The sequence below is a fragment of the Eutrigla gurnardus genome (genome assembly GCF_963514095.1).
Source record: "Eutrigla gurnardus genome assembly, chromosome: 20".
Lineage (NCBI taxonomy): Eukaryota > Metazoa > Chordata > Actinopteri > Perciformes > Triglidae > Eutrigla > Eutrigla gurnardus.
The window spans coordinates 10,542,843-10,565,946 of NC_139931.1; the positions used below are offsets into that span (position 1 = coordinate 10,542,843).

At 44.8% G+C, this 23,104-nt stretch overlaps 5 protein-coding genes across 8 annotated transcripts; 2 read left to right on the forward strand and 3 right to left on the reverse strand.

Annotated features, from left to right (window-relative positions):
- Positions 1-68: 68 nt before the first annotated feature.
- fn3krp (fructosamine 3 kinase related protein) lies at positions 69-2,622 on the reverse strand. The gene is made up of 6 exons (XM_084037288.1): positions 2,326-2,622; positions 2,065-2,216; positions 1,867-1,958; positions 1,639-1,721; positions 1,408-1,530; positions 69-1,330 (listed from the first exon to the last, which is right to left on the reverse strand). The coding sequence occupies exons 1-6, from the start codon at positions 2,464-2,466 to the stop codon at positions 992-994; spliced, it is 930 nt and encodes a 309-aa protein (XP_083893414.1). The 5' UTR covers positions 2,467-2,622; the 3' UTR covers positions 69-991.
- Positions 2,623-2,716: 94 nt separating this feature from the next.
- On the forward strand, positions 2,717-4,574 carry arl16 (ADP-ribosylation factor-like 16). Its single transcript, XM_084037289.1, has 5 exons — positions 2,717-2,865; positions 3,336-3,391; positions 3,504-3,620; positions 3,718-3,833; positions 3,967-4,574. Exons 1-5 carry the CDS (start codon positions 2,721-2,723, stop codon positions 4,130-4,132), a joined length of 600 nt encoding a protein of 199 aa, XP_083893415.1. The 5' UTR covers positions 2,717-2,720; the 3' UTR covers positions 4,133-4,574.
- A 161-nt stretch (positions 4,575-4,735) lies between these two features.
- epn3a (epsin 3a) lies at positions 4,736-13,661 on the reverse strand. 3 transcript variants are annotated; one of them, XM_084037286.1, is made up of 11 exons: positions 13,401-13,661; positions 10,958-11,701; positions 9,134-9,252; positions 8,473-8,550; positions 7,912-8,001; positions 7,262-7,345; positions 6,813-6,942; positions 6,402-6,557; positions 6,238-6,306; positions 5,909-6,145; positions 4,736-5,785 (listed from the first exon to the last, which is right to left on the reverse strand). In XM_084037286.1, the coding sequence occupies exons 2-11, from the start codon at positions 11,547-11,549 to the stop codon at positions 5,499-5,501; spliced, it is 1,842 nt and encodes a 613-aa protein (XP_083893412.1). In that variant the 5' UTR covers positions 11,550-11,701; positions 13,401-13,661; the 3' UTR covers positions 4,736-5,498. The 3 variants fall into 3 exon arrangements, with proteins under 3 accessions (XP_083893412.1, XP_083893411.1, XP_083893413.1); XM_084037285.1 differs by having other exon boundaries at positions 6,402-6,560; XM_084037287.1 differs by lacking the exon at positions 8,473-8,550 and having other exon boundaries at positions 6,402-6,560; positions 13,401-13,660.
- A 2,210-nt stretch (positions 13,662-15,871) lies between these two features.
- On the reverse strand, positions 15,872-22,663 carry rsad1 (radical S-adenosyl methionine domain containing 1). Of its 2 annotated transcripts, none has more exons than XM_084036988.1 (10): positions 22,315-22,663; positions 22,002-22,135; positions 21,711-21,915; positions 21,258-21,623; positions 21,011-21,074; positions 20,786-20,933; positions 20,494-20,548; positions 20,296-20,399; positions 19,979-20,125; positions 15,872-16,759 (listed from the first exon to the last, which is right to left on the reverse strand). In XM_084036988.1, the coding sequence occupies exons 1-9, from the start codon at positions 22,525-22,527 to the stop codon at positions 19,981-19,983; spliced, it is 1,434 nt and encodes a 477-aa protein (XP_083893114.1). In that variant the 5' UTR covers positions 22,528-22,663; the 3' UTR covers positions 15,872-16,759; positions 19,979-19,980. The 2 variants fall into 2 exon arrangements, with proteins under 2 accessions (XP_083893114.1, XP_083893113.1); XM_084036987.1 differs by lacking the exon at positions 15,872-16,759 and adding an exon at positions 19,064-19,253.
- rasd2a (RASD family member 2a) lies at positions 16,768-18,958 on the forward strand. The gene is made up of 2 exons (XM_084036989.1): positions 16,768-17,686; positions 17,793-18,958. The coding sequence occupies exons 1-2, from the start codon at positions 17,152-17,154 to the stop codon at positions 18,308-18,310; spliced, it is 1,053 nt and encodes a 350-aa protein (XP_083893115.1). The 5' UTR covers positions 16,768-17,151; the 3' UTR covers positions 18,311-18,958.
- Positions 22,664-23,104: the final 441 nt, after the last annotated feature.

The window sequence follows — 23,104 nt, forward strand, 5'->3', positions numbered from 1 at the left end:
ATGGAATACAATGCTGTTATAGAACAGCCAACATTGAAGTGTTTTTGACATGTTAATTCATCAATAAATATGGTCCAGTAATATATTACTTTATTATGATCATTTATTATGTAATAATATAATGCAGACAGGGCCAATTCTAATATAAAAAATAATTATACTTACTAATCAGTTGTTATTTTTCTTAATACAATACTTTTACTTGTATGTATTTCTATCGTGTGGTATCGAAACAGTTTTACTTCAGTAAATAAGTACTCCTTCAACCACTACTTGCCAAGCATGATTTAGCATGACTGTAAATCACATGATTCAATGGCACATCATATCAAATATATAACACATACAGCAGGTCAGGACAATACAGCAACATTTAGTAGTTGTAGTGGTGTAGGGAAAAATAAAATATTATATTTATAATATAAAATATTCACTGGGAAAATCAGATGTCCTTAGCACATCAATTCAGGATTATGGTCAAATGTAGGCAATGAAAAAAAACATATTTTTTTAAATAAGGAATGGTTAGCTGCATATCAAACTCAGCTGTATAGAGACTTAAAAAGCCTTGTATTTATTTTTCTTACAGACAAGCAAGCCAAAGACTCCCCAGAATGCATTGCCTCCACTTCCAGTTGCAGAAAATATGTTATAAAAACCAGTAAGGTTTAAGTTGGCCCAGAGCAGAAGCTTTGGTGTGAGTTTCTTCAGTATTCGGTTGGATGAAACCTACACACGTCAGTGTAGAAAGTACAGAATTAAAAGGAAATTGGAAGCAGGTTTGCATGGGAGGAGCAGACAGGGCAGAACTATTTTGCTTTGTTGTTTCTGTATTGTCTACACAATATAACAGACATTACAATGTTAGAATATTACCTTTAGTTTCTTCAACAATCAGTCACACTGTTATCGTGTCAAATAAGCATTGTATACATAATACTTGGTTTGAGTTTAAGACTGAAAAGCGTTCTACAAGTGCATATGACTGCCATTATTTCAATAGGTTCTTCATAATACTTATTGAAGAGCCCCTGTAGCCACCACCAAAGTGGTTCCAGTGATTCAGATAGTGGAAGAGTTGGTAAAGCTGGTTTCTCTTTGCAAAGCCTGGTGTTTGAGGAATTTTGTCATGGTAAGCAGAGTAAAAAGAGCTGTTGAAGCCACCAAACATTCCTGCAATACCCAGCTCATACTCTGAATGGCCATAGAAGGAGGCTGGGTCAAAGATGACTGGGCCTTCTGCACACTGTGCCACGTTGCCTCCCCATAAGTCTCCGTGGAGGAGAGCCGGGACAATCTCTGCATCTTTGAAAAACTGAGGGATCTTCAGCTGTAAATGAGAGAAGAATACGTAAGTTGCACTATCAGAGTCTTGATACAATCATAAGGATGTGTGTGAGGGTGAACCTGTAGCTTGGCCCATAGGTCTCTGGCCTCCCTGTCTCCATACGATGTCTCCACCATGTTAAGCTGGTTCTGCAGCCTCTGCTGGGTGTAAAATGTCACCCAGTCATCCTGCCACTCATTTTCCTGGGGAGGTAAGGGGGGAAATAAATGCAGTAAGGACTACCGTCACATTTCAAAGACATTGAGATCATATACCCAGTATAACCCCAGTTTTCTTTTATTCTTTTTTACCTGTGGTAGATATCCACAGCATGTAGGGACACTGAAGCCAAACTTTTCAACAACAGCCACCTCCGATTGTCCAGCTCCTTTTCCTGTGTATAGTCAAATAAGTTATGTATTGCAATTCAATTAATCAGCAATAAACACATTTAAATGATGAGATTTTACTTTTAGTCAACAAGAGGATGAAAGATGTTTTGCATTTGAATGTACAAAAGTGAGGTTATGGTGACTTACCCACTGTCTGCTGCTCTTTATTTAATTTTTCCAACTGTCTTTTGTTGTGAATATGCATATCCGCCAGCTGCTCTCCGAGGTTCTTTGAGTACCTACACATTGGATTTGAAAACAAATCCATACTTTCAAAACTGTATTTTCAGATTGCCCTCCATTCAACTGATGCAGTACTAAACTAATTGTATGAGAGAGCCTTACTTGGTAAGACCTCTCATGTCCAGATGTTCCATCACAAATACACATCCCCCTGTGTCAAGTTCAATCACCTTCACAGGCTTGGGGACTTTAACAGTTTCTGTCTTTAATATGGCTTCCAAACTGGCCTTCTCCCCATCAAACATCAATTTGGCCTGAATCAAACAAAAGAGGATTTGGGCTTTTGAGCAGTGCAGTAGAACAACACGTACACTACTGTGCATGTGCACCAACGTAACATGTAAAGCAATGATGGTAAAATACCTCGCTCTTGTGATTTATCTTCACAAACACTCTTCCAGTGTCAGTATCATAACTCTGGCCTTCGCTGATACATCCACCTCCTGAGTGACCAGTTGACTTCAGCATGGCGGTGCACAGCTCTTTCTTTAATTTAGCTTCCATGGTTTTTCCCCACGACCACTTCTAGTGGAATCACTGCACAAATCACAACAACACGGTGAGACTGCAGTACCAGAAGTTTAGGGGGCGTTTTTAGCTGTTTCCGTCGTGTGGACCATCGGACTCGCTGCTCGCTGATCCTGTTTTCCTTGCATTACATACGGGGTAGAAGGGTGACCAATCACAAACCAGACTGAACATGACGATTTCTTCTTGGTCCTATCACAGCAATGTCTCACGGTCACGTGAGCGTCGCCATGGTGCCAAGTAGGGCTACATCGGCTACATGCTACCACCATAGGCTTTGCTACGTTTCTGTAGGAAAAATGAGCACCAATGACATTTGTCTGCTTCTCGGAGTTACCGGCGTAGGAAAAACGTTGTTGCTAAAACGTCTACACAATATCCTTTTTTCCGGAATGCTGATGGAACTAGAAAAAAACGGTTCTGTTATTTGTTAATGTAATGTAATGACGCTAACGCTAGCTAATTTAGCCGGATAAGATGCAGTAGTAACTAGCAGTAACCGTTAAGTAAGTAGTAACCAACTGTTACATATACTACATATAAGTGGTACTATGTGGCAGCTGAAATCGGTCGATAACTTTTGTCACCAGTTTGCGAACAAATCCAGTTCCAACACAATATTTGTAGATTAATTTAATGATAAGTGACAGTAGTAAAGGATAATACAATATGCTCAAGTATTATTTCATTTTTAAATTGCATATCATTAGAAAAAGATGACTATAAAGTGCCATTTTCATATCTGACCAAACATATGATAAAAATACAGTTTGAATATCACTGTTTTTGCCTCTGATGCGTATGTTCAGGCTCCTACAGTATTTTTCCTAAGATATTTTGCTTACAGCTCAGTTTGCATGGATTAGCTGAAATGGGGGGAGCTCCTTCTACTCTGCCTACAGTAAGCAATATTGAACGTTAGTTTAAATCATGTCAAAAACGTGTAATACTTTTGCAGGCTCACTTTTGACGAGACTTCCTGAAATGCCTCCAATCCCTTTAAACCTTCACAGGTAGGAACCAACCTGGTAGACCTGACACTGAAGAAGAAGAAGGTGACGTTAAGAGAGCTCGGAGGCTGTATGGGCCCTATATGGCCGAGTTACTTCAAAGACTGCTCGTCTGTCATCGTATGTTTTTCTTTTAAATAAATGCAGCATCTATTTGTAGCATTTTTTTTAACATAATATAATTGTCATTGAATGTGTTTTTCTTTGTCTTTTCCAGTTCATGGTGGACTCAGCCAACATTGCTCAAATATCCTCTTCCTGTATCCAGCTGCTGTCAGTACTCTCTGCTGAGCCTCTGCACAGTGTCTCTGTGCTTATTCTGTTCAACAAGAGGTGAGCAATCATAATTTACACTTGTCATACCTGCAAGATGTCAGTGTTGGCAGGTTGAGCACAATATGTATCCAATATCATAATTCTAAAAAAACATTGTTTATTTTGTTTGTTTTTTCCCACCCTTTTCCAGGGACATACCTTGCACTATGAGTCTCATAGAGATAAAGTCACTGTTTAGAATGGATGACATCATTGCATCTTCTACTCAGCCAATCACAACACTGGAACTCAGTGCCCGCTCTGGAGAGGGACTTCAGGAAGTGCTTAGCTGGCTGGAGTCCATCATAGTGAAGTGAACTATCCTATCGTTTGCTCCGCATAGAGTGATGCTACTCTCACAGGACTCTGATGGATAATTCTAGCCTTTTGGCAAGAGTTTACACACATTTAATGGTGTATTTAAGTGTTGGACCCATTGAGAAACTGTTGCTGTGTATTTGGTACGATATAAATATGGTCACTGTCCATGAGAATGAATGGGAAGGAGATGTATTAGTGATATCATGGCAGGATGAAATTATTGATGAAATGTTTGACCATTTTAGCAATTGTTAAATCTACACTACTATAGTCTTACATTAATTTAAGAATGTAATGCTCCTCTAGCTAAGGACTAGTTTTATTATTCTGAAGCAAAATAAGCTCTTGCATTTCAGCTTTAATTACTGGTTAAGTGTGAGAAACACATTCACATTGCTTTGGTTGTTGAGTGTTTACTGAAAGTGATGCAGCATAATGGCAGTGAGTCACTACCAGCAGGGGGCAGACAGTGGACAACATACTGTAACTGGGTAGTAAGTACTGGGTGTGTGCTTGGGTTGTGATGATTTCAGAATAAATGTGCTGACATCACAGGAAATTATGAAATACAAAACAATAAAACCAACTGAAGAATGAAGCGGTGTTCCAATTATACCCTTATATTTGATGAGTCAGTGGTTCACAAGCAATGAATAAAACTCCCGATTCATACATTTTGCTTATTGCGAATTCTGAAGCACTTCCAGTCCTTCCAAATGTCATTCAGTTAAGCCCAGCAATTCATTTGATTACAGTAAAATCATGTACACACAGATGTTCCTCATCCGTTTTGGTCCAACATAAGCTCAACAAAGGTAACCATGTTGATGCAGCAACATTTTAAGAACTGGACAGGTCTCTAACTTTCGTCTCTTATGAGAAATCTGTTTTTTTTTCTCTATCTGTATATGACAGCAGCAGTAGCCAGCTAAGCCAATCACACAAACAGCTGCGTGAGCAGGAGACTTGTCGACTACTTGAAAAGCCATAATGCGTGAAGTGACAACAAAATATTATCAAACTGTGCTTTTGTGTACAATTTTTTTTTTTCTGAATTCAATTAGCAATAGCATAAAATGTTAACATGACACTTAACTTTTCTGAAAAAGAAGTTATCTCTTTTATGCCCTGTTACTGCATTCATGACGATGAGAGCAGGACATCTTATTGCAGTGAGTAGTAGAACCAGCTTGCATCAATCGAAGGGTTACTGTATTATAACACAATATAAAAACTAAGAATACGGTTATAATACAAGTCCTCTGGGTTTAAGTTCAGTCTGCGGTTAGAGTTATATTTAAAGGGCATAACCTAATGGCATTCCCCTTTTTTCTTAGATATTTTCTCCAGTTTAGTTGATCCTCATAAGAAAGGGTTCTGTGCAGCCTGTGATCCATCAGTGCTGGCTGAAGAGAAGGGCAACAAGGGCTCAGGGAGGGTCCCTGGCAGGCCCAGACCAGGTTGGGTGGGGTGAGTAAATGACGAAGGGAGGCTGGCAGGCTGGTGGCTCATAGGCAGGGGCAAGGAGGCACTGTATGGAAGAGAGCTGCCCTGGGGGGCTGAAGAGATGGAGCTGGAGCCCATTTGATTCAGAGTTAGTTTGGGCTGCTCAGTCTGGAATGGATTGTTGGGTGAAGGAGCAGGGAGGCCTAGACAGAAAGAAACACCAGAAAACTATTAGGTTTGTGTTACATTTATCAGCAAAGAATTTATATAAATCTAAAGTTGCAGCTATCAAAGCACACCAAAAATAGCAAGAATACGAAAAATACCTGATAGGAAGGGGTTCAAGATCTTGGCCTGAGGATTCGCTGGGATCAAGGCGTCCAGGTTTACCAAGGAAGCGGCTGTGGGGCCCAGGAAGGCCTCAGGTGTCCGGCATTTACGAGGGCTGGGGGCAGCCAGGCTTTCTCCAAGACGTGACAGGTCAAACAGCTCAGGGCTGCCCTCCCCTCGCCCATTTACATTCACCTGACCTCCATCCATGGCCTCATCAAACAGATCCCCATCTAACAGCAAGAACAAGAGTGAGCTCTGACAATGCAAGTGCGTAGGATGCCCAGAAACATGATGAGAACAGTAAAAGGAATTCATTGTTTACCTGAGGGGCTTCCAGGCCGGGGACCTGAAGGTTCCCTAATTGCTGAGAATGGATCAACTCCTGAGGCGGCTACAAACACATCAAAATACAATTTATTATTTTAAATGTGTAATTTCAATGATTTATGTGGAATTCTCTCTGGCGGAGCTGTACATATGCATCACCTGTGTTGGCAGGGAAGGCCCATTCTCGGCCTGTGGCGTTGAGGTTGCTTTGCGGCTCCTGCCAGGGGTTGACTGGGGGCTCCCATGGTGGAGGGGGGCTGTTGGAGGTTGGCGGCGCCATCCAAGGAGGATCCACTCTCATGATGTTGGCGCTGCCTTCTTTAGTAACAGAGAGGTGAATAAGAAAGACAGGCTCCTGTTCTAGCATCGTAGCAGAAATAATTGCACTGATAACATGAAGAATGATATGGTGTTATTTCACTACAATCCACAGTATATTAATTTCAGAAAACACCTGATATGAGTCAGGCAAAGTCCTCAAAGAATAAACATATGTCTATAATTGACTATATCTTATTTAAAACTTGGTTCCTAAACACTCCTGTGATGGTAAGCTAACTCGAGGCCCACCAAGGGAGTCCCAGGGGTCTGTGCTGCCCGGATGAGCAGCTGCCTGGTGTGGGGTAGCATTCCATCGGTGGTCACTCGGAGGCTTATCTGGGGGCAATGCAAAAACATCTACCAGGTCCATGAAGGCAGTCTGGCCACAAACGACAAGAAAAAAATCAGTCAGTTCAGTTTATTGTTTGAACACTCTGGATAGTTCTCATATCCTTAATGACAAAGAGATGATTTAATTGGTTTATTTATGAGTTTTATATATTAAAAAACACTGTTGAGATGGTTGAAATGTACAACCTGACCAGACTCAATAATCCTGCCCATCATTATCCCAAGGTATTAAACTTTTTGGTCCTTGGTTTATAGATGCGTATGTTCTCAAAACCATAGTAAACTACAATGTATGATTATATTTCTTCACCCCCATTGAGATATTCCATACCCCAATTTTTCCATACCCCGCCTTTAGTCTCCATATCACGTTTGCTGTCCTCCAGAGCTTTCTTGAGCATCGACTCGTCCCCTTGGCGACTTAGTTGCTCCTGTCAACAGATACAGACACGCGGTCACATTTGGGCATGACAGCTCCCGGCAAAATTCCCATATTGTGACATCATACTATATTTATGACTCAGCAACTGCTCACAAGCACAAAAGCCAGCTTGTGTTTTTTTCCTAGGCAAGATATGACCCACATATAGATGAGTGCAATGGGCGCAAACCAGAACATTCTGTGGTCAAAGAGAGCAGAGCATCACTGTGATCTCTAACAGAGCAGGTCTATTGTGGCAGAGCGAGAGAGGAAAAAGACAAAGAGAGTGAGACAGGAAGAGAGAGGTGGAGTAAAAATGTTGCGAGAGATAATGCAACCGAGTGATTAATTATACCAGAGTGGTATCAAATATTTTTTTAATAGGCAAGAGGGCATTTTCTAGTGAGTGATTCTCATCACAGAAAATGAAAAATGAAAAGAAAAGGATGATTCCCTACCACATTAAAAGATCAAAGTTAGGAACACATTATTTAAATCCCAGCTGCGCCAAAATAAAAAGCATCTCTTGTCTCTTCCCCCCCCCCCCCCCCCCCCAGTGACGCCAAGGAACCCGACCTGCTGGTGCTCCTCCTTGCTCAGGCTCAGGGCTAACTGGAGCTGGCTGTCCTCGTCCATATCCAGTTGAACAGGTGCAGGTTGGATTGGCTGTGAGGAGGATTAACCAAGGAGGGAGTTGCAGTCAGTATTTGGGCAACAAAAAATGCATATAATGCTTTGGTCAAACTCACAGTACATTGCATGCAATTCTAGAGGTGTCCCAGGCAGAGTAAAAGGGCCCCTTGCCCTTCCCCCCGACACCACACCAGGAGAGAGTTTGACATGGGTAACTCATATTACTCGTCTAAGAGGAGAGATGTAACGGTTAGTGGAACAGAATGATGAAGCCTCTTTTGTTTAGTCGCTGGAGAAAGTTACATGTCCTTTTGCTGTTCAGGGTTAAGGGAGGCCATAGATCAAATGTAGACAGGACAGTGAGTAGTGCATGCAGTTGTTCCCTCAGAGGGGCCCAGATTGGGCCGTGAGGTTGGTTTCAGTGTACAGAGCAACAGGAGATGTGCTACAGGACAAAGGATGCAAAGGAAGAATCACCCCATCCTGTTTCCAGCATACTTGTACCTTTTGGGTCTCCTCCTTGCTGAGATTCATAGCCATCTGGAGCTGGGTCTGCTCGTCCATATCCACTGTAGGAGGTGGCTAGGGTCAAGCAGGAAGGATTAGGAGGAAGACTAATCAAAGGGAAAATGTTGATTTTGCTTGAGCGGTTCTCAATGTGATGATTTAAGGTGATTTAGAACAGCGGAGTATCACGCTCATGTATTCCAATAGTAGCCTAGCAGGAGTCACAGAGTGCAACGGCTGCCCTTGCCATGGAGACTAGGACGGGTTGCGGATGCTGAGGAGTGGATCAATGCACACATCCTGTCTGGCTTCTCACTCTTTCACGCGCAGCTTCTTCACTCCCCAGCGTTGCTCACACCGCTTCGTCAAAGGGCCATTATTGACCACATCAGAGACGTCATTGATGATATCACTTTCTTTTACAGCTTCTGGGAAATGGTGGTAGGCAGTAGGAGTGCTTCATCCCACCGTAATAGTGTCCAACCATGTGCATGTGTGTGTGTGTGAGGCGTTTAATGTTTAACTGAAGCGTTACAACATGACATGTCAGCAGCAGGCCGGCTAAGAGGCCTCTCTCTGTCAGGCGCATGTGCTGTAGAGATGAGGGGTCTGTGTGTGCGCGCTCTGTGTGTGTGTCTGTTATTTCACTTAGAGGTACCTTTTCACTTTCTTCTCGGCTCATAGCCAGGGCCAGCTGCAGCTGCAGCTCCTCTTCTCCACTGGTCGCGGGCCGAGCTTGCTCCAGGTCTGGAGCAATGCGAGGAGAGGAAGAGGAGGCTGCAGGGACGGAGGAAGAGCAGACGGGATTGGGTGTTAAGCAAGGAAGATGGGGCAGAGGGGTGTAAGACAGAAACTTTAACAGATGGAATACAAAGAAACATTTTTGGGCATATTTTTAAGGCCAGAATAGGAGCTGGCACTGTTTTTGAATGTTAATTTCTCTCCACTGCCCGTTGTTTCGGGCCTTTGCTGGCATTGCTTGCCACTGCCTGCCTAACTCTGCCTGCACTGAGAACAATGGTGCGCCTGTGTGGAGAGTAAGGGTGGTGGAGGGGCAGAGGAATGGATGGGTTGGAGTGGAGCCCACCTTATTACCCTGAATCCTCTGGGTGGGTTCCAGGACTCAAATCCAGGTTTGGAGGAGGGGATGGGGATGGAGGGAGGAAGGGGCTGGTGGTATACCAGTCTGGGTGTCTGGCTATGGGTCACAGGGCAAAAAGAGGGAAGCGGGCCACACGTTGGCAAAGTCAGGTCTCAGAAACCAATCAATTCCACTGTGCTGCCCCTCAATATCCCGCATCTGAGCTGGAATGCTTGCTGGCAATTAGCTGCTGCAAACCTCTTGACCCCCACCCACGCCGTCCATCAGCATTCTGTCCAACACTCCCAACCATCCACACGCACCGGTGTCCTAGTGAACCGAGTGATCCCCCAAGAGCGAAAAATGTGCAACACATTTTTTTGAATTACTGCATTTCCACAGCCGAGCACGCAAGCAGCGAGGTGTGGAATTGTTACGGTTATCCAGCTTGAAAGCCGCCTTTGTCTCATATGTATGAAGATACAAATATTTTTTTTCCCAGCGTATTGCAAACCATGCTCCTATTGGAAGTATAACTGTTCCTGCCACGTTTCCACTGGCAAACTTCCTCGCCCCAAAAATATGCAAGGAACGTCTATCAAGTGGGAAATGTATTGGAGAAAAGGGATTTTTTGAGGGATTATTGGAAATAAAACTGGTCTCTGTCCAAAACCATGTAACAGACCTCTGACATCAAAGTGACCGGTGCCGTCATGAAACCACAGCTCCGCTACTGACTGACGAACACCTTTTATTAGAGGCCATGCACCACACAGTCCACGCAAATGCCAAAGTATATGCTACCCACAAGGCATGCCACATTTCCAAATGCTGCACAAAGCTACTGGATGCTTTTGCACAATATGTTTTCAAGTTTGAGCTGTTTACTGTGGTTGATAAGTCAATGACATCAGATGCCCCAACCCCTCATTTTATCTCGCCACGTAACCAACACCTCTGCGGTATCGCAGCAGATCTTACAGTAAAATAAACATGGCATCCACTTGTGGTTTCACATTGGATTGGAACAAGCACAAACAGGGCCTCCACTCTTTTGAAAATCCAGTTTAGCTGACGTGACTGTAAACAGGAGAATGAAAGGAATGCAGTTGTCCAACCATCAGTGGGGAGCAAAAAACTGAAACACCGGAGGACAAACGGAACAAGCAATTCAATTAATACTCATCAAGGCTTAAATGGTTGGACGTGCTGTTGTAGTAAAATAGCATCTAGCTTAATTAGAAACCACAGGCATTTACTGAGTGAAATCTAATGTGCAGATCTCAAAAAGTGCCGTAGGGATATATAACTGAGTCGTCTGCATACATCGAAAAAGAGATCCAAAAGATTACATAGAATTGAGCTGATGAACTTGCGATATCAGATGAACCTGCTACTCACAGTGAAAGGGAGATGGCGAGTCTCGGCACCTGCCAATCTCGTCGCCATGGTGCCCTGCCGCGCTGGGCTGGCTTGTGCGACGCCCCGGGTACGGAGGAGGCAGGGATCCAGAGCCGCTGCTGCCCCCCGCCATGCGTGTCTTGGTCTTCAGTGCCTGGCTCCTCTCCTTCTTCAGCTTCTCCTCATCCTTCAGCAGAGCCACCAGATGCTTGGCCTTCTCCCGGACATTAACACCCTGGTCACGTCCGTCTCGATCTATATACTGGAAGTCTCTCAGCGTCTGGATGGTGTAAATGTTCTCCCGACACTCCTGGGCCACGCGCTCTGAGCCGGTTTTGATCAGGTAATCCAGAAGGGTCATTGCCTTATAGACATGTCGCCAGTTTTTACCGTGGTCGTTAAGGCGCTTCCAGATCATACCCATGACCTCGGCGAAGGCCACCGCATTGAAGGTCAGGTCTGCGATTTCAGACATGAGTGAGCTGGGAGGACCCCAGGGATCGTTGGAGGTGGCCTCTCGGACCTTGATCTCGGCTTCCGTGAAGTTGTTGACCATGTTTTTCATCTGGCGGCGGAGCGATGAGGTCTGCATGATGGCAGTAGTGTTTCACAGGTGGCAAAAGAAAGTCTAACAGCAGGGCAGCTGTTTTGTCTCAGCTAGGTGGCTCGTAAAGAGACCAGTTCAGTGGAAAAATGCAATAAAGTCTGCTATTGGGAACTTCAGTGGTGTCCTCAGGTGTGTTCCTGTTGGAAAAGAAATCATCCTTATTCTTGTGTCAAATATAACCTTTTCTACAGATTAACACACACATAATCTTCAGTATTGTTACTCCTTTCGCTTCTAACAGCACCGGGGACGACAGCTGACCTCTCACACTTTTTCGCACTCAGTAATTGTGTTTGGAAGGAGAGAGAAACAACTCAGCACCTCCCGGCGATGTGAAACACAACACCTGGGGTCAGTTTTCCCTGAAACAACTCGAAGAGATCTGCATAAGTGCATTGTGACAGCTATTTCTTAAATTCAATTTTGCCAAAACATTTGTCCTTCCCTAAAGAGCAAATATTAGTTCAGACGAAAGGACTTCAGGCCAACCTGCCGGGGGAAGAAATGCATTTTTGCCTTGGAGTGAAAGATTCAGCAGAAAAACAAAGCTGTCGCTCCTCCAGTTTGTTACTAGTTTTTCATTTTACATTAATAATCAACACAATTTAGGCTACTGAAACACTGCCTTACCCTGGACATTGGACTTCTTGTCCCTACACGGCCGACTTTGTGAGTCAGTTGTACTGATAACGTCCCACTCCCAGATCTGTCCCGTCTACTTATAAGAACTGAAATGCATGACCACGATCCCCTTTACTTCCGAGTCAACTGCTGAGTCATGGTTAAGCATTTATACAGCCATGTTGATCCTGCAACAAAGACTTGAAAACACGATAGTCAGCCTTCAGCATCGGTACAGCGATGAGAGAGCGCCGTTATAAGATTGTGATTGTGACTAAATGTTAGAGACTCCTGATCCCTGGGGTCACTCGGTGAGGAATAACTAGATAGCCCCTTCCTGTAAATGGAAGTCGGAAAAGCTGCGGTTTTAATGACAAAGAGGGGAGGGCAACGGGAAGATCAGAGAGTGGCAATTAAACCTTCCCTCTGGATGGATTGCTAATCCAATCTGGATGCCTCCATCACTGTTGCATTCACACCCATAATGACGATACAGCTCATTTATGACCTTTCTGACAAATGACTACATGAATCAGACTGATAGTGAGGCAGGGGAGTTAAGCAGAACCCCCCCTCCCCTCCACCACACTCATATACATATCTCTGCTGCACCTAACAACACCCTGTCTGTCCTTAGAAAATGAAGATTTCTCAGCACTACTCACACTAACTTGTGACCTTGACATGGTGACATACATGACTGATTTCTGCAACCATTTACTTTGTCTCTTTTCTATTTAAAGTTATTATTTCAATCACATTTTAGTTATTTCTTATTATTAGTTCAATTACATTTTCTCACTCCCAGTGTAAAGTGAGCCAATCGTTTCCCCTTACACACTATGAGGCTACTTAAAAGGGAGAAACCTGTTCCCAGATCAGGCCTATACGCGCTCGCCCAGGTGTCCTTTCCCCCATTCCGACACAGTTGTGTCGAAAAACCTTCAAAACCGCTGGACTCTCGTCCACCCCTCGATTCAACTTGTGTCCTTTCTGTTGTTGTTGTCCCGAACCGGGACGACGCGGAGCCATTGCCGTGCGCGTTGCGTCAAAAACGGGACGATCGTGTGTAGGTGAAGAAGAGAGCGACCGTGACTCAGCTCTGCTTCCGAGTTTCAAAGTTGAAACCTGAACAAGTAGACCGCGGTGGATCGCGATGAAGCCCCGGTTTCCCCCCTTCTCTCTCTTTTTTCTCTCCCACTTTCCCCCTCTTACCTTCATGTCATAGCGCGTCAGCGGGGTCCCAACTTGGGGAGGCTTCGGGTGGAGGAAGAAACGCCTCCGCCTCTCGACATGTCCCGTCAGTTTCGACCAGAGAAAGGAACCAGGGCGAACGAATATATATATAAATATAAATATATATATATATTCAAAGCGCAGAGGAGAGAGCCCCAAAAACTGAAGTGCTGTTTTGTTATCAAACTTAGTTGTGTGCGCATATATCACAATCCGGGCTTGCAGATGGCACAGCCCCCTCATAAAAACACACACACGGTAAAAATGGATGGATACTAGGGAGAGGAGGGAGGGAGGGAGAGAAGGGAGGGAGGGAGGGCTGCTCGGTGCATGCAGAGTCAGACTTAACCCTTTCACCGCCTGATGGAAACGCAGCTCTCTGCAGCAGGTGATCAGAGAGTGTGGTGTTATCTATGAGCTCATATCCTACAAAACAGTCCATTACACATCACATACATAGTACAGATACTATGCAGTTTTTCCACTGGGAAGTGAAAGCAAATACCATGACATGTGACATGGGATAGTGAACACCACAGACCCTTTCACTTCCCATACTTCTGGTAACTCTTCCTAGCAGAGTGCACATCCCAGAGGGATTCACCAATGGACTGCATTTCCTTTTTAGCAGCATCATCGCTCTCTTTACTTATTCATCGCGGCTAATGGGAGGCTGTCTGGGGGTCACATGCTCATAGGCACTATACAAGGCCCTCTTCTGCGTTTACGTTGGGCTTGGGTTCAGTTCAAATGTGGGAAGTGATTCCCCCGCCGGCCGTGTATAAAAGTAGGCTCAGACCGTGGCGTGGGGTGAGTAATGATTACCCAAAGCTGTGGGAGAAGCAGCAGGAGAACAGTGGGCCTTGTGGCTGACTGAGCAGGATATACAGGAAATACCAGCTCCACCTTGAAACAACAAAGCCACGAACTCTTGTAGACGTCACACGCGGCAAAGTGAACAGAAATCAGAAGTTCAAGCAGGAAAATCGCCCCTTAAGCAGGTTATTTCTAGTCGGGTTCAAACAAGCTTCTACTGTGGGAGTAGAGGCCGACTAGTTGCAGCCCTCTTGTTTCATTTCCATGTGACTTTCACTGCTCAGGTTGGTGAGGCCAAACTTCATATACCTCCTCCGGCCCTCCTCCTCTCTGTCTTGGCACCCTATGTCTTTATTTCCCCTGAAAACAGATGCCTGAACACTCTTTGTTTCCCAACAAAGGCCTGATGAGGTCAGTGCAGGGGGGACATGCAGGCGAGGTCTGGGAAAACAGAAGGGAGGAGGAGACAGGACTGATAAATAACACCAGGCTGCTACCGCACAGCGGTGACGCCACGCAGGCAGAGGCAAGCTGACTTCTTGTGTGTTTGTTTGTGGCGACAACAACAAAAAACAACATGAAGAGTGTGGAATCTCTGTTCTGTTTGCTGGAGGATCCCGTTTCTAAAACGTCACAGTATGAATCTGTCTCTCTCCGCTGCCCTCTAGTGGTTTTGTGTATGTTTTCTGGGGGTGTCTTGTTCTCTGGTTGCTCCTGAGATAATAAAATGTACATTATTATGAAGGCTGCCAAGGGGCCCAAGAAGACCCCCGGGGGGCTTCACGTTCACATCATATCAGTTAATGCTATTATTTTATTGCAAATGTGCACCAATAGTACAATATCTAATATGCTTTGACTCTTAAATAATATAATGTGCTGATTTGTCACAGAGTTGTTGTTTTTTTTAAATAAATTGCAGTCTTTTTTTGTGTTTCAAATTGTTTTAGTTAGGACTATTAGTTATGTAGCAAATCTTCACATTTTAGGTGCTAAATCGAGTGCATTTTTTTTTTTTTTTTGCCTTAATTATCTGTCAAGCAATTAATCAATTAGCATTTCAGCTTTAGAGTATACTGGTTTGGCTTCTCTGTGCCTTGGGAAATAATGAGAAGAAGTAAATGTACCACACTTGCATGGTGTTGAAAAAGCACCACGGCGAGACCAGTAGGCTATATATTTATAAAATACCTGGTGAAGTGGGGTGTTTATCAGCCCCTGGGATCAAGCAGATCTGTTCAGATGATGCTACAGTAGCTGACTAATTGGTGGGTTGACAATGTGTTCCAGTAACTTACAAAACGTGTTGAATCTTGTAACGTGAAAGTGCTTTCTATACTCGTGTAACCAGAGAGTGAATAACAGCATGTGTCAGTGCAAAAGACCAGAAGGCAGTGATGTTGTACTGACTATAATGGCAGAGTGCCAATAATAAGCATACACGACTGAGAAATTATAGCACATATAGTAGCAATAACTCTTGGGTTTATTAAAATGTTGTTTACTTCCTCATTGTTTGAGTTCCCACAGTCTGCACCACATGGAAAAAATGATATCTCCAAAAAACGTCTTAAAGTCTAGTCAGATATCAAAACATTTCATGTATTATAGGCTGACTTGATATCGTTTTGTTTCCAAAAAATCCTCCACAAAGAACTCAAACATTAAAATAGATCTATGGAGGTCATCAATAAACCATCATACATTTCAGCACAAATATTTATCACGTTTCCCATCACTACATGTTTTTTTTCTGAAATGAGATTGCATTCTTCACGGCAAGCAGCAATTCCCTTTTGTAGGACTGCAGTTTCAACCCACTCTTCAGGTTTCCAGAAAGACTCTGTTATGTGGGCTGTTTGCTCAGAGTGGCCTTGGTTTGGTGCAGAGGATGGTTCGCTGGAGAAAAAAATGCAGTTTGATGTGCTGTCTGCTGCAACCAACCGACAATGTATCTTTCAAATAAGTCAGGCATGGCAATTTACTGATGTGAATGAACGCAATCATGTTCTACACTATACATCAAAGATTTGATTTATGCCCTTACAGTGACATCGCCAGCAGCACTTTAAACGTCATACAGTGGTAAATAAAACCAGGAGTGCATGAATCCTGGAGCAGAGAGTGAGCCGTTTCTCAGTCCTGGCCCTGAGAGTGTCGTGATCAACGCAGAAAACAATGAGGAGCTGCAAGTTCTGTTCATAACAGCCTCATGAATAACTCAAGATGCACAGTTGTGGAGGGCTGAGCAGGCATGTGCTCTCAAGTGGCTTCAGAAGGGAGAGAACACCGTGTGATGCTTATGGACGTTGAAAAAAGGCACAAAAAGAAAAGATGCCACAATAACACTGAAAAGACAGCGATCTTGTAACCATGACAGCGTTTTAATGGGAGATAATCAACACGATTAATTAGTGCTCACAACTCCAGTGTCCATGACAACGGGGATTTGGGACACTCTGTCCATCGGTTCATCATTTCATCCATTAAGCCATAATGAGGTAGGAACACCTGTTAAAGTGCTAAAAACAGCACATTAATTGGGTTTGAACAGATCAGAATGTTGTTTTGTTCCTGGACTAAATGTGCAAAAGCAGGTCAAAGGTGATATTAAACACATTTGGAAAAAATCCACTATTTTACCAGACGTATAGAACACATGTATTCAAAGGGAAATGACAATAGATAAGTGGAAAGCTTGTGTGGTGTTATTTTGGGATGAGCACCACTGTGCTTCTATAAAAGGAGTGCGTTGTCTGGACGAGACGGTGACGCAGACGCTGCGCTTGGCGCTGGTGTATAAAAGGTGCCACTCGGCTCCGTTTCGGCGCGCACATGGAGGAGCGACCTGGGTCGGTGAGAGTTTGTTAAAGCCTCGTCTCGGTGCCCGGAGACGCTCGTAAAGAACGCGGAGATGAACGCAACTGAGAAGATGTACCTTCCCGTTGATGGCATCCTCGAAATGTTCAACTCTCTCACCGGGCATCTCCAGTCGGGCATTACGCACCCGGTTCCCCAGAGCGCGCCTCTCGCCCCAGTAGCGCCCCAGCACCCCAAAGTCTCAAACATCTCCAAGCCGGACATCATCAAAACGGTCAAGGGGCGCTTGAAACAAGATAAAAGGGCGGTTGCGAGCAGATCCTCCAGCACTGGCAGTCGGCAGGTGTCCACCGATCGACTCCCGAAACGCTCCGTGGACCTGCTGGAGCTGGGTCTGACCAAGCGCAGGAACTGTCACAGGATAGTGGTGCTCGGCGCACCCAAAGTAGGCAAGACGAACATCCTCCAGCGGTTCCTGGGGAACGATTTTGAGGAGCAGTACAAGCCCACAGCCGAGGACTTCCACAGGAAGGTGTTCCACATCGGAGGAGAGACGTACCAGGTCGACCTTCTGGACGCCGCCGGCGAGAGAGACTTCCCCGCAAAGCGGAGGTTATCCATCCTGACAGGTGAGCCGGTTGTTTCAGGTGTCAATGTGATGTATCATTGAACAGAATATTGTCATCATAATATACGACATGAAATGTAATTTATGACGCTGCCTTTTGTCTCCAGGTGACACCTTCCTGCTCGTGTTCAGCCTGGATGACAAGGAGTCCTTCGGTGAAGTCTGCGAGCTGCTGGATGAGATCAGAGCCGCCAAGGCGAAGCTGCATAAATTAAAACACCCCACGAGAGTGCCGGTCGTGATCTGCGGGAATAAATCGGACCTGGGGGCTGAGAGAGCCGTCGGACGGTCGGAGGTGCAAGGGATCCTCGGAGAGGACGTCGCATTCTTCGAAACGTCGGCTAAAGACGGAGCCGGGATGGACGACGCGTTCAGGGCCCTCGCCACTCTGGGCAGACTGCCCGACGAGACGAGTCCGTCGCGGCATCAGATCGTATCCATCCTCACCTACCAGTCGATGTGCATCGGCCGGCAGGGGAGGAGAGGGAGCCGGGGGCTCGGCGCGCCCTGCGCCGCCGTGGACCCTCTGGCGCGCCGCCCCAGCTTCACCAGCGACCTGCGGCTGGTGCTGAGATCGTCATCCAGCACCAAACACAACAAACCCGAGAGGTGTCAGATTCAATGAATCGTGAGCCTTCTCCACAAAACCAATTGTAGTAGTATGCTGCAATGTCATATAATGTAAGGAGTTATACTCCTGTATAGCACCTGGCTGGACCAGTGCATCCATCTTTTGTGTTTTTTTGTAAATTGTATTTATATCAGCCTATAATAAAATATTTATAATTGTCATGCATGTTTCTGTTGTATCATTCGGTTCATTTCAGACAATTTGCTTAACTGCTCGATGAAATGGATATTCTTAGATTGTGTTTGTGACGTCAGCAATCACTTGTTTGAAGTGATGATGCAAAACATGACCATGGGTGTGTGGGAGGGCCCTGAGGAGATGACTCACACACCAACCGTTGAATATTATCAACTTTATAAACACATTTTGAATCCTCTCATGACGAATGGCACCGAGGGCTGAGGTGTTACAACGCTGGGTTAATCAGCATCGATGGTCTACAGACTCATCTGTGTCACCAAACACAAAGTGTTAGAGCCCCCGTGTATTGAAGAGGGAGGTGAGAGACGTACTGGACTCAGAACTGACATTCAATTCCATAAAAACACTCAAGCCTTTTTCTTTCTTACATATTCGACCCAGTTCAGATTTCTAAGGAGAAGCTTTTTGTGTGGGCAGTTTGTTTGGAGTGTCCTTGATTTGTGAAAAAAGGGATGCTTTGATGAAGGCGAAGACAGTTTTTGAGCAATGAACTGACAACTCAAAGTACAAGAAAGCACTCGTCCTTACTGTGTTCTTTTATATAAACCTTCTCGATTTATTGCTGCAATTTAACGCATTCACGCTCTTTAAAGTGACGGTTTGCGTCCTGATAGTGATGTTCCCATCAGTAGAAGCTAAAAGCAGATTGCGTTCTGCTGAAGCTGACAGAGGTGCTGCAGAGGACTCATCATCAGGCTTCATGAATCATAGAGAGGTGTTTCTCCAGTCGTGATCACTGCGGAAAAACAACAGTGAGGGATTGCACTGCAAGTACTGCTCATAAATGCGTAGTTATGTCAGGCTGCGCAGGCAGAGAACACTGTTATATGAACATAAATATCGTTTGATATTAAACTGACTAACTGAATCTGACTGTAACAGAAGCAACAGTTCTTACTAGAAAAATCTCTTTAAAATTAGAGTCCACATCGAAAAGACACGTATTCACAATCAGTGAGAATAATTTGGTTACACTGGATTTTATGGTCCATAATTTCTTTTCAAATGTCTATATATCTTAATGTCTTATAAGTAGTGGTAAATTCCCAGAATAATTTCCTTCAAAGATCTGCTTCAGCCTCCACAGAACCGGGAGGACAATAATGTTATACGTTTGGTGACAGTAAAATTACTTTTTGAGAAATGTTTCGGCCCAAGTGATAATTGCATAAAAGCACCTGGAGACTTAAATTAAATTGAACTAAAAATATATGAATGTCCTGAATGTTTCATCCAAACCACAGTGACAGAGTCAACATCATATAAAAGTCTTTATATATTACTTCTCTATAAATAGGTTCAAATTAGGGACTGTTTTCATGTCACAGTCTTCACAGCAAAGTAACACTAATTGTTAAAATGTGAATACACCATAAATAAGGACATCAAACTGATGTTGGTGAGATTTGGCCTGTAATAACCCCTAAACAAGCCTTCTCTGGAGCCATCTGCCAACATTACTGTCATCGTGGGCTGGAGGTCCTCTTTGTTTGTCCATCAGCATGGCGGTCCCTTTGCAGCCTCATGATTTGTCTTTCCAGTTCCACCAGTAGGGCTGGCAGTATGCTGTCCAGTAAGGCCAGTCCATCCCAGGAGCAGCGCAGACCTCTAATAATAAGGAAAGGAAATGATTAGTTGATTAATCCAGTGCTAATAAGTCAAATGTCACCTGATTCCCCAGATGATTTTATACGCAGAACCATCTGAGAAGCCGTCATTTGGAACCGGGAAAATGCAAGTTGGAATTTGAGTATTGTACAATAATTATTATAAGTCACCTGTCATCAAGAATGAGTTTTCCACTCTGCAGTAACTCTTGGACATCGCCGGATGTGCCAAAGACCTCACGGAGGCCCATTTGAGGGCTAAACAACTCCCAATGCTGCCAGAAAATACCAGAAAACTATCAACATTATCACATCTCTCAAGATGACAGTAATCCATTAGTTCATTCCATGTAAGAATAATGAGCTTGCCTTGTGATGAATGCCCTCCGTCATCCTCAGTCCCATTACCAACACCTCCTCCAACCTGTCGGAAAAACACCTTCATCAGAGAAGTTCACAGTGACCGTACGTCGCTAATGACAAGGACAGGACAGAGTGAGTAAATGGTGTCTGATGACAGAGTTTCACAAGGACAGAAAATGTGAAAGAACAAGCACATGTACAGCGACCTCCAACACTATGTTTCTCGCTCTGACCGGCCCACGCGTAATGACCAACTATAGAGGACGCGATACTATCGCCTGGAAGTGCAACAGCTCACAGTCCGAGGTGGCCGAGTTGAATCCGCCTACGTGTCCCATGGCCCCTCTGCTGGACTTCACGGATCCACACGTCAGGCTCCAGAGTCTGAGTCCGGGCCTCCCGAGCGACACCTCCCTCCCCCAGGGGAACGAACCTCCCGTGTGCTCCTGCCACAGGCAAACACGTTAAAAAAAAAACGACTTTTCCATAAGTGCGTATTCATCGATCAGTGCTTTTAGCTCACCTGGGCCGACCCCGATGTACTGTCTCCCCTTCCAGTAGCTCATATTATGATGACTCACTGCATTCTGCGTGACACAAAGTGAATCATCATCATCGAAAGAATGCATTTTAAGTTGTTTTTTTTCTAAAAAGCTGTTATAATGCATGTATATTCCTTATATAAAGCACTTTGCATCACGTATTCTGTGGGTTGAAAGCTTTTCTGTAACCTTTATGACACTGAATGACACTGAATGTCTCCTACTTACATGTCTTGCAAAGTTAGACACCTCGTACTGCAGAAAGCCGTGCCGGTGGAGAGTCCTCCTGGCACACTGGTACATCTCCGCCGTCACGTCTTCCGTGGGCACCGTCACCTCTCCGCTCGACACCTGCTTGAACAGCTGGGTGCCTCGCTCCAACGTCAGCTGGTACAAAGAGACGTGGTCGTCGGACACCCTCAGCAGCTCAGACAGCTCGCTCTCCCAGGATTCGACGCTCTGTTTGGGCCGACCGAACATGACATCCAGCGACACCCTCCCGGGGCACAGCCTCCTGGCCTCTTCCACGGTTTGCAGAGCCTGACGAGAGCTGTGGTCTCGACCCAGAATTTTTAAATCCTCATCCTGCAAAGACTGAAAGATTGAAAAATGTGATATTTGCAACAATGCAGTACATAATTGGATCTTCTGCGATAAATCGTCTATGGGTTATAAATTCACCTGGACCCCGATGGAGAAACGGTTCACCCCTGCGTGGCAATAGTCCTCTAACTTTGACTTTCCTTCAGGAGTAGGGTTGACCTCCAGTGTGACCTCGGCCTTATCTGAGAGACTCGCCTGCCTGGAGACCGTTTGGAGGACAGCAGCAACGGTTGAGGGGGGAGCCAGGCTTGGCGTCCCGCCGCCGAAAAACACAGAGGTGATGCTGCAGGGACAAATCAAAAGTAAGGGTGGGTGACGGTGCACGTTGAGAGTTGAAGTCAGGTAGAAGGTCTAAGAAAATCAGCATACCAGGATACTTGACTGAGCTGCAATAACGTCTCAGTCTCCCGCTGAAGGCACTCAGTCATTATGTGGTCATTGTTCTGTCTGGGTATGTACTTGTTAAAGTTGCAGTAGGAACACCGTCTGAGGCAGTAAGGCCACTGCAGGGGAAAACAGGACAGGAGGAAGGTGACTTTGACACGATGTTTGCAAACTTTCTAGTCACGTCATAGTATTTGCAGTAGAAGAAACCTCGACTGATAAAAATAGATGTGATTCACTGCATGGATATGCGTTTTTCTCCATACTGAGGCAGTTAAATTGAACAAGGCCAGCTCACGTGCACGTAGAGGGACGCCTGCTTTGTGAGACGTGGGGAGCCAGTCCGTCCAGATGCATCCTCAATTATTTCTCCGCCGGAAGTGTCGGAGAAGAAACGCAGGCCGGGAGAGAAGGCACGTCTGCCCGCGCGCAGCGTGTGTTTAATCATTCTGGTGACAGTGTTTGTCTGTCTGACAGCAAATGTAACTGTCTGTCTAAAGGCCGATGTCATTCACTTGAGCTCGGAGTCTGGCTCCAGCATAAATATATACATATACATATCGTATCAAAGTGTCCATGGCAACAATGTGTCCGAAGTTACCGCAAAGTAGCGTTGACTCATTTTGGCTGCTTTCTTCCGGGTAGCTGTGACGTCGCTCCAAACAGGAAATTCAAAAGTGTGATTTCCTCTTGGTGTGTTACGCGGTTTGACCACATGGGGGTGCTGTTTCACTGGCGTAAGAGTTAGCCCAACTGTTTACTGGCAGTGTCCTGTGATGTGTTGGTAGTCACAGATAAAGTCAGATACGTTTGAGCACAGTTTGGTTCGGATCAACCCTTTTCTGCAACTTTGTACCTTTTAATATCTGCTTTTGTAATGTAAATATCTCAGAACTGGCTTAAATTGAAAAGGGCAGTCATACCATTGCAATTATAAACATTTATTACAGACTTCCTACTAAAATATGAGTAATAAAGATCTGCAAGTGTACATTGTACATCTTCTGGTTCACACACTTCCTCTCCACAAGTGTACCAAATTTCAGGTTGATGTAGAAGGACTAATGTCTACGAGGTTATTAGTAGGC

Coding starts and splice junctions, on each gene's coding strand:
- fn3krp (XM_084037288.1), bottom strand. CDS start 2,466: ATGGAAGCTAAATTAAAGAAAGAGCTGTGCACCGCCATGCTGAAGTCA. Junction 1,531..1,638: donor GCTGTGGATATCTACCACAG/GTAAAAAAGAAT, acceptor TTACCTCCCCAG/GAAAATGAGTGGCAGGATGA. Junction 1,331..1,407: donor ACCTATGGGCCAAGCTACAG/GTTCACCCTCAC, acceptor TCTCATTTACAG/CTGAAGATCCCTCAGTTTTT.
- arl16 (XM_084037289.1), top strand. CDS start 2,721: ATGGTGCCAAGTAGGGCTACATCGGCTACATGCTACCACCATAGGCTT. Junction 2,866..3,335: donor GTTGCTAAAACGTCTACACA/ATATCCTTTTTT, acceptor TATTTTGCTTAC/AGCTCAGTTTGCATGGATTA. Junction 3,834..3,966: donor CTTATTCTGTTCAACAAGAG/GTGAGCAATCAT, acceptor ACCCTTTTCCAG/GGACATACCTTGCACTATGA.
- epn3a (XM_084037285.1), bottom strand. CDS start 11,549: ATGCAGACCTCATCGCTCCGCCGCCAGATGAAAAACATGGTCAACAAC. Junction 8,002..8,472: donor GCAAGGAGGAGACCCAAAAG/GTACAAGTATGC, acceptor TCCTCCTCACAG/CCAATCCAACCTGCACCTGT. Junction 6,307..6,401: donor GGCCTTCCCTGCCAACACAG/GTGATGCATATG, acceptor ATGTGTTTGTAG/CCGCCTCAGGAGTTGATCCA.
- rasd2a (XM_084036989.1), top strand. CDS start 17,152: ATGAACGCAACTGAGAAGATGTACCTTCCCGTTGATGGCATCCTCGAA. Junction 17,687..17,792: donor GAGGTTATCCATCCTGACAG/GTGAGCCGGTTG, acceptor TTTTGTCTCCAG/GTGACACCTTCCTGCTCGTG.
- rsad1 (XM_084036988.1), bottom strand. CDS start 22,527: ATGACATCGGCCTTTAGACAGACAGTTACATTTGCTGTCAGACAGACA. Junction 20,934..21,010: donor GTACATCGGGGTCGGCCCAG/GTGAGCTAAAAG, acceptor TGCCTGTGGCAG/GAGCACACGGGAGGTTCGTT. Junction 20,549..20,785: donor CAACTCGGCCACCTCGGACT/GTGAGCTGTTGC, acceptor TTTTTCCGACAG/GTTGGAGGAGGTGTTGGTAA.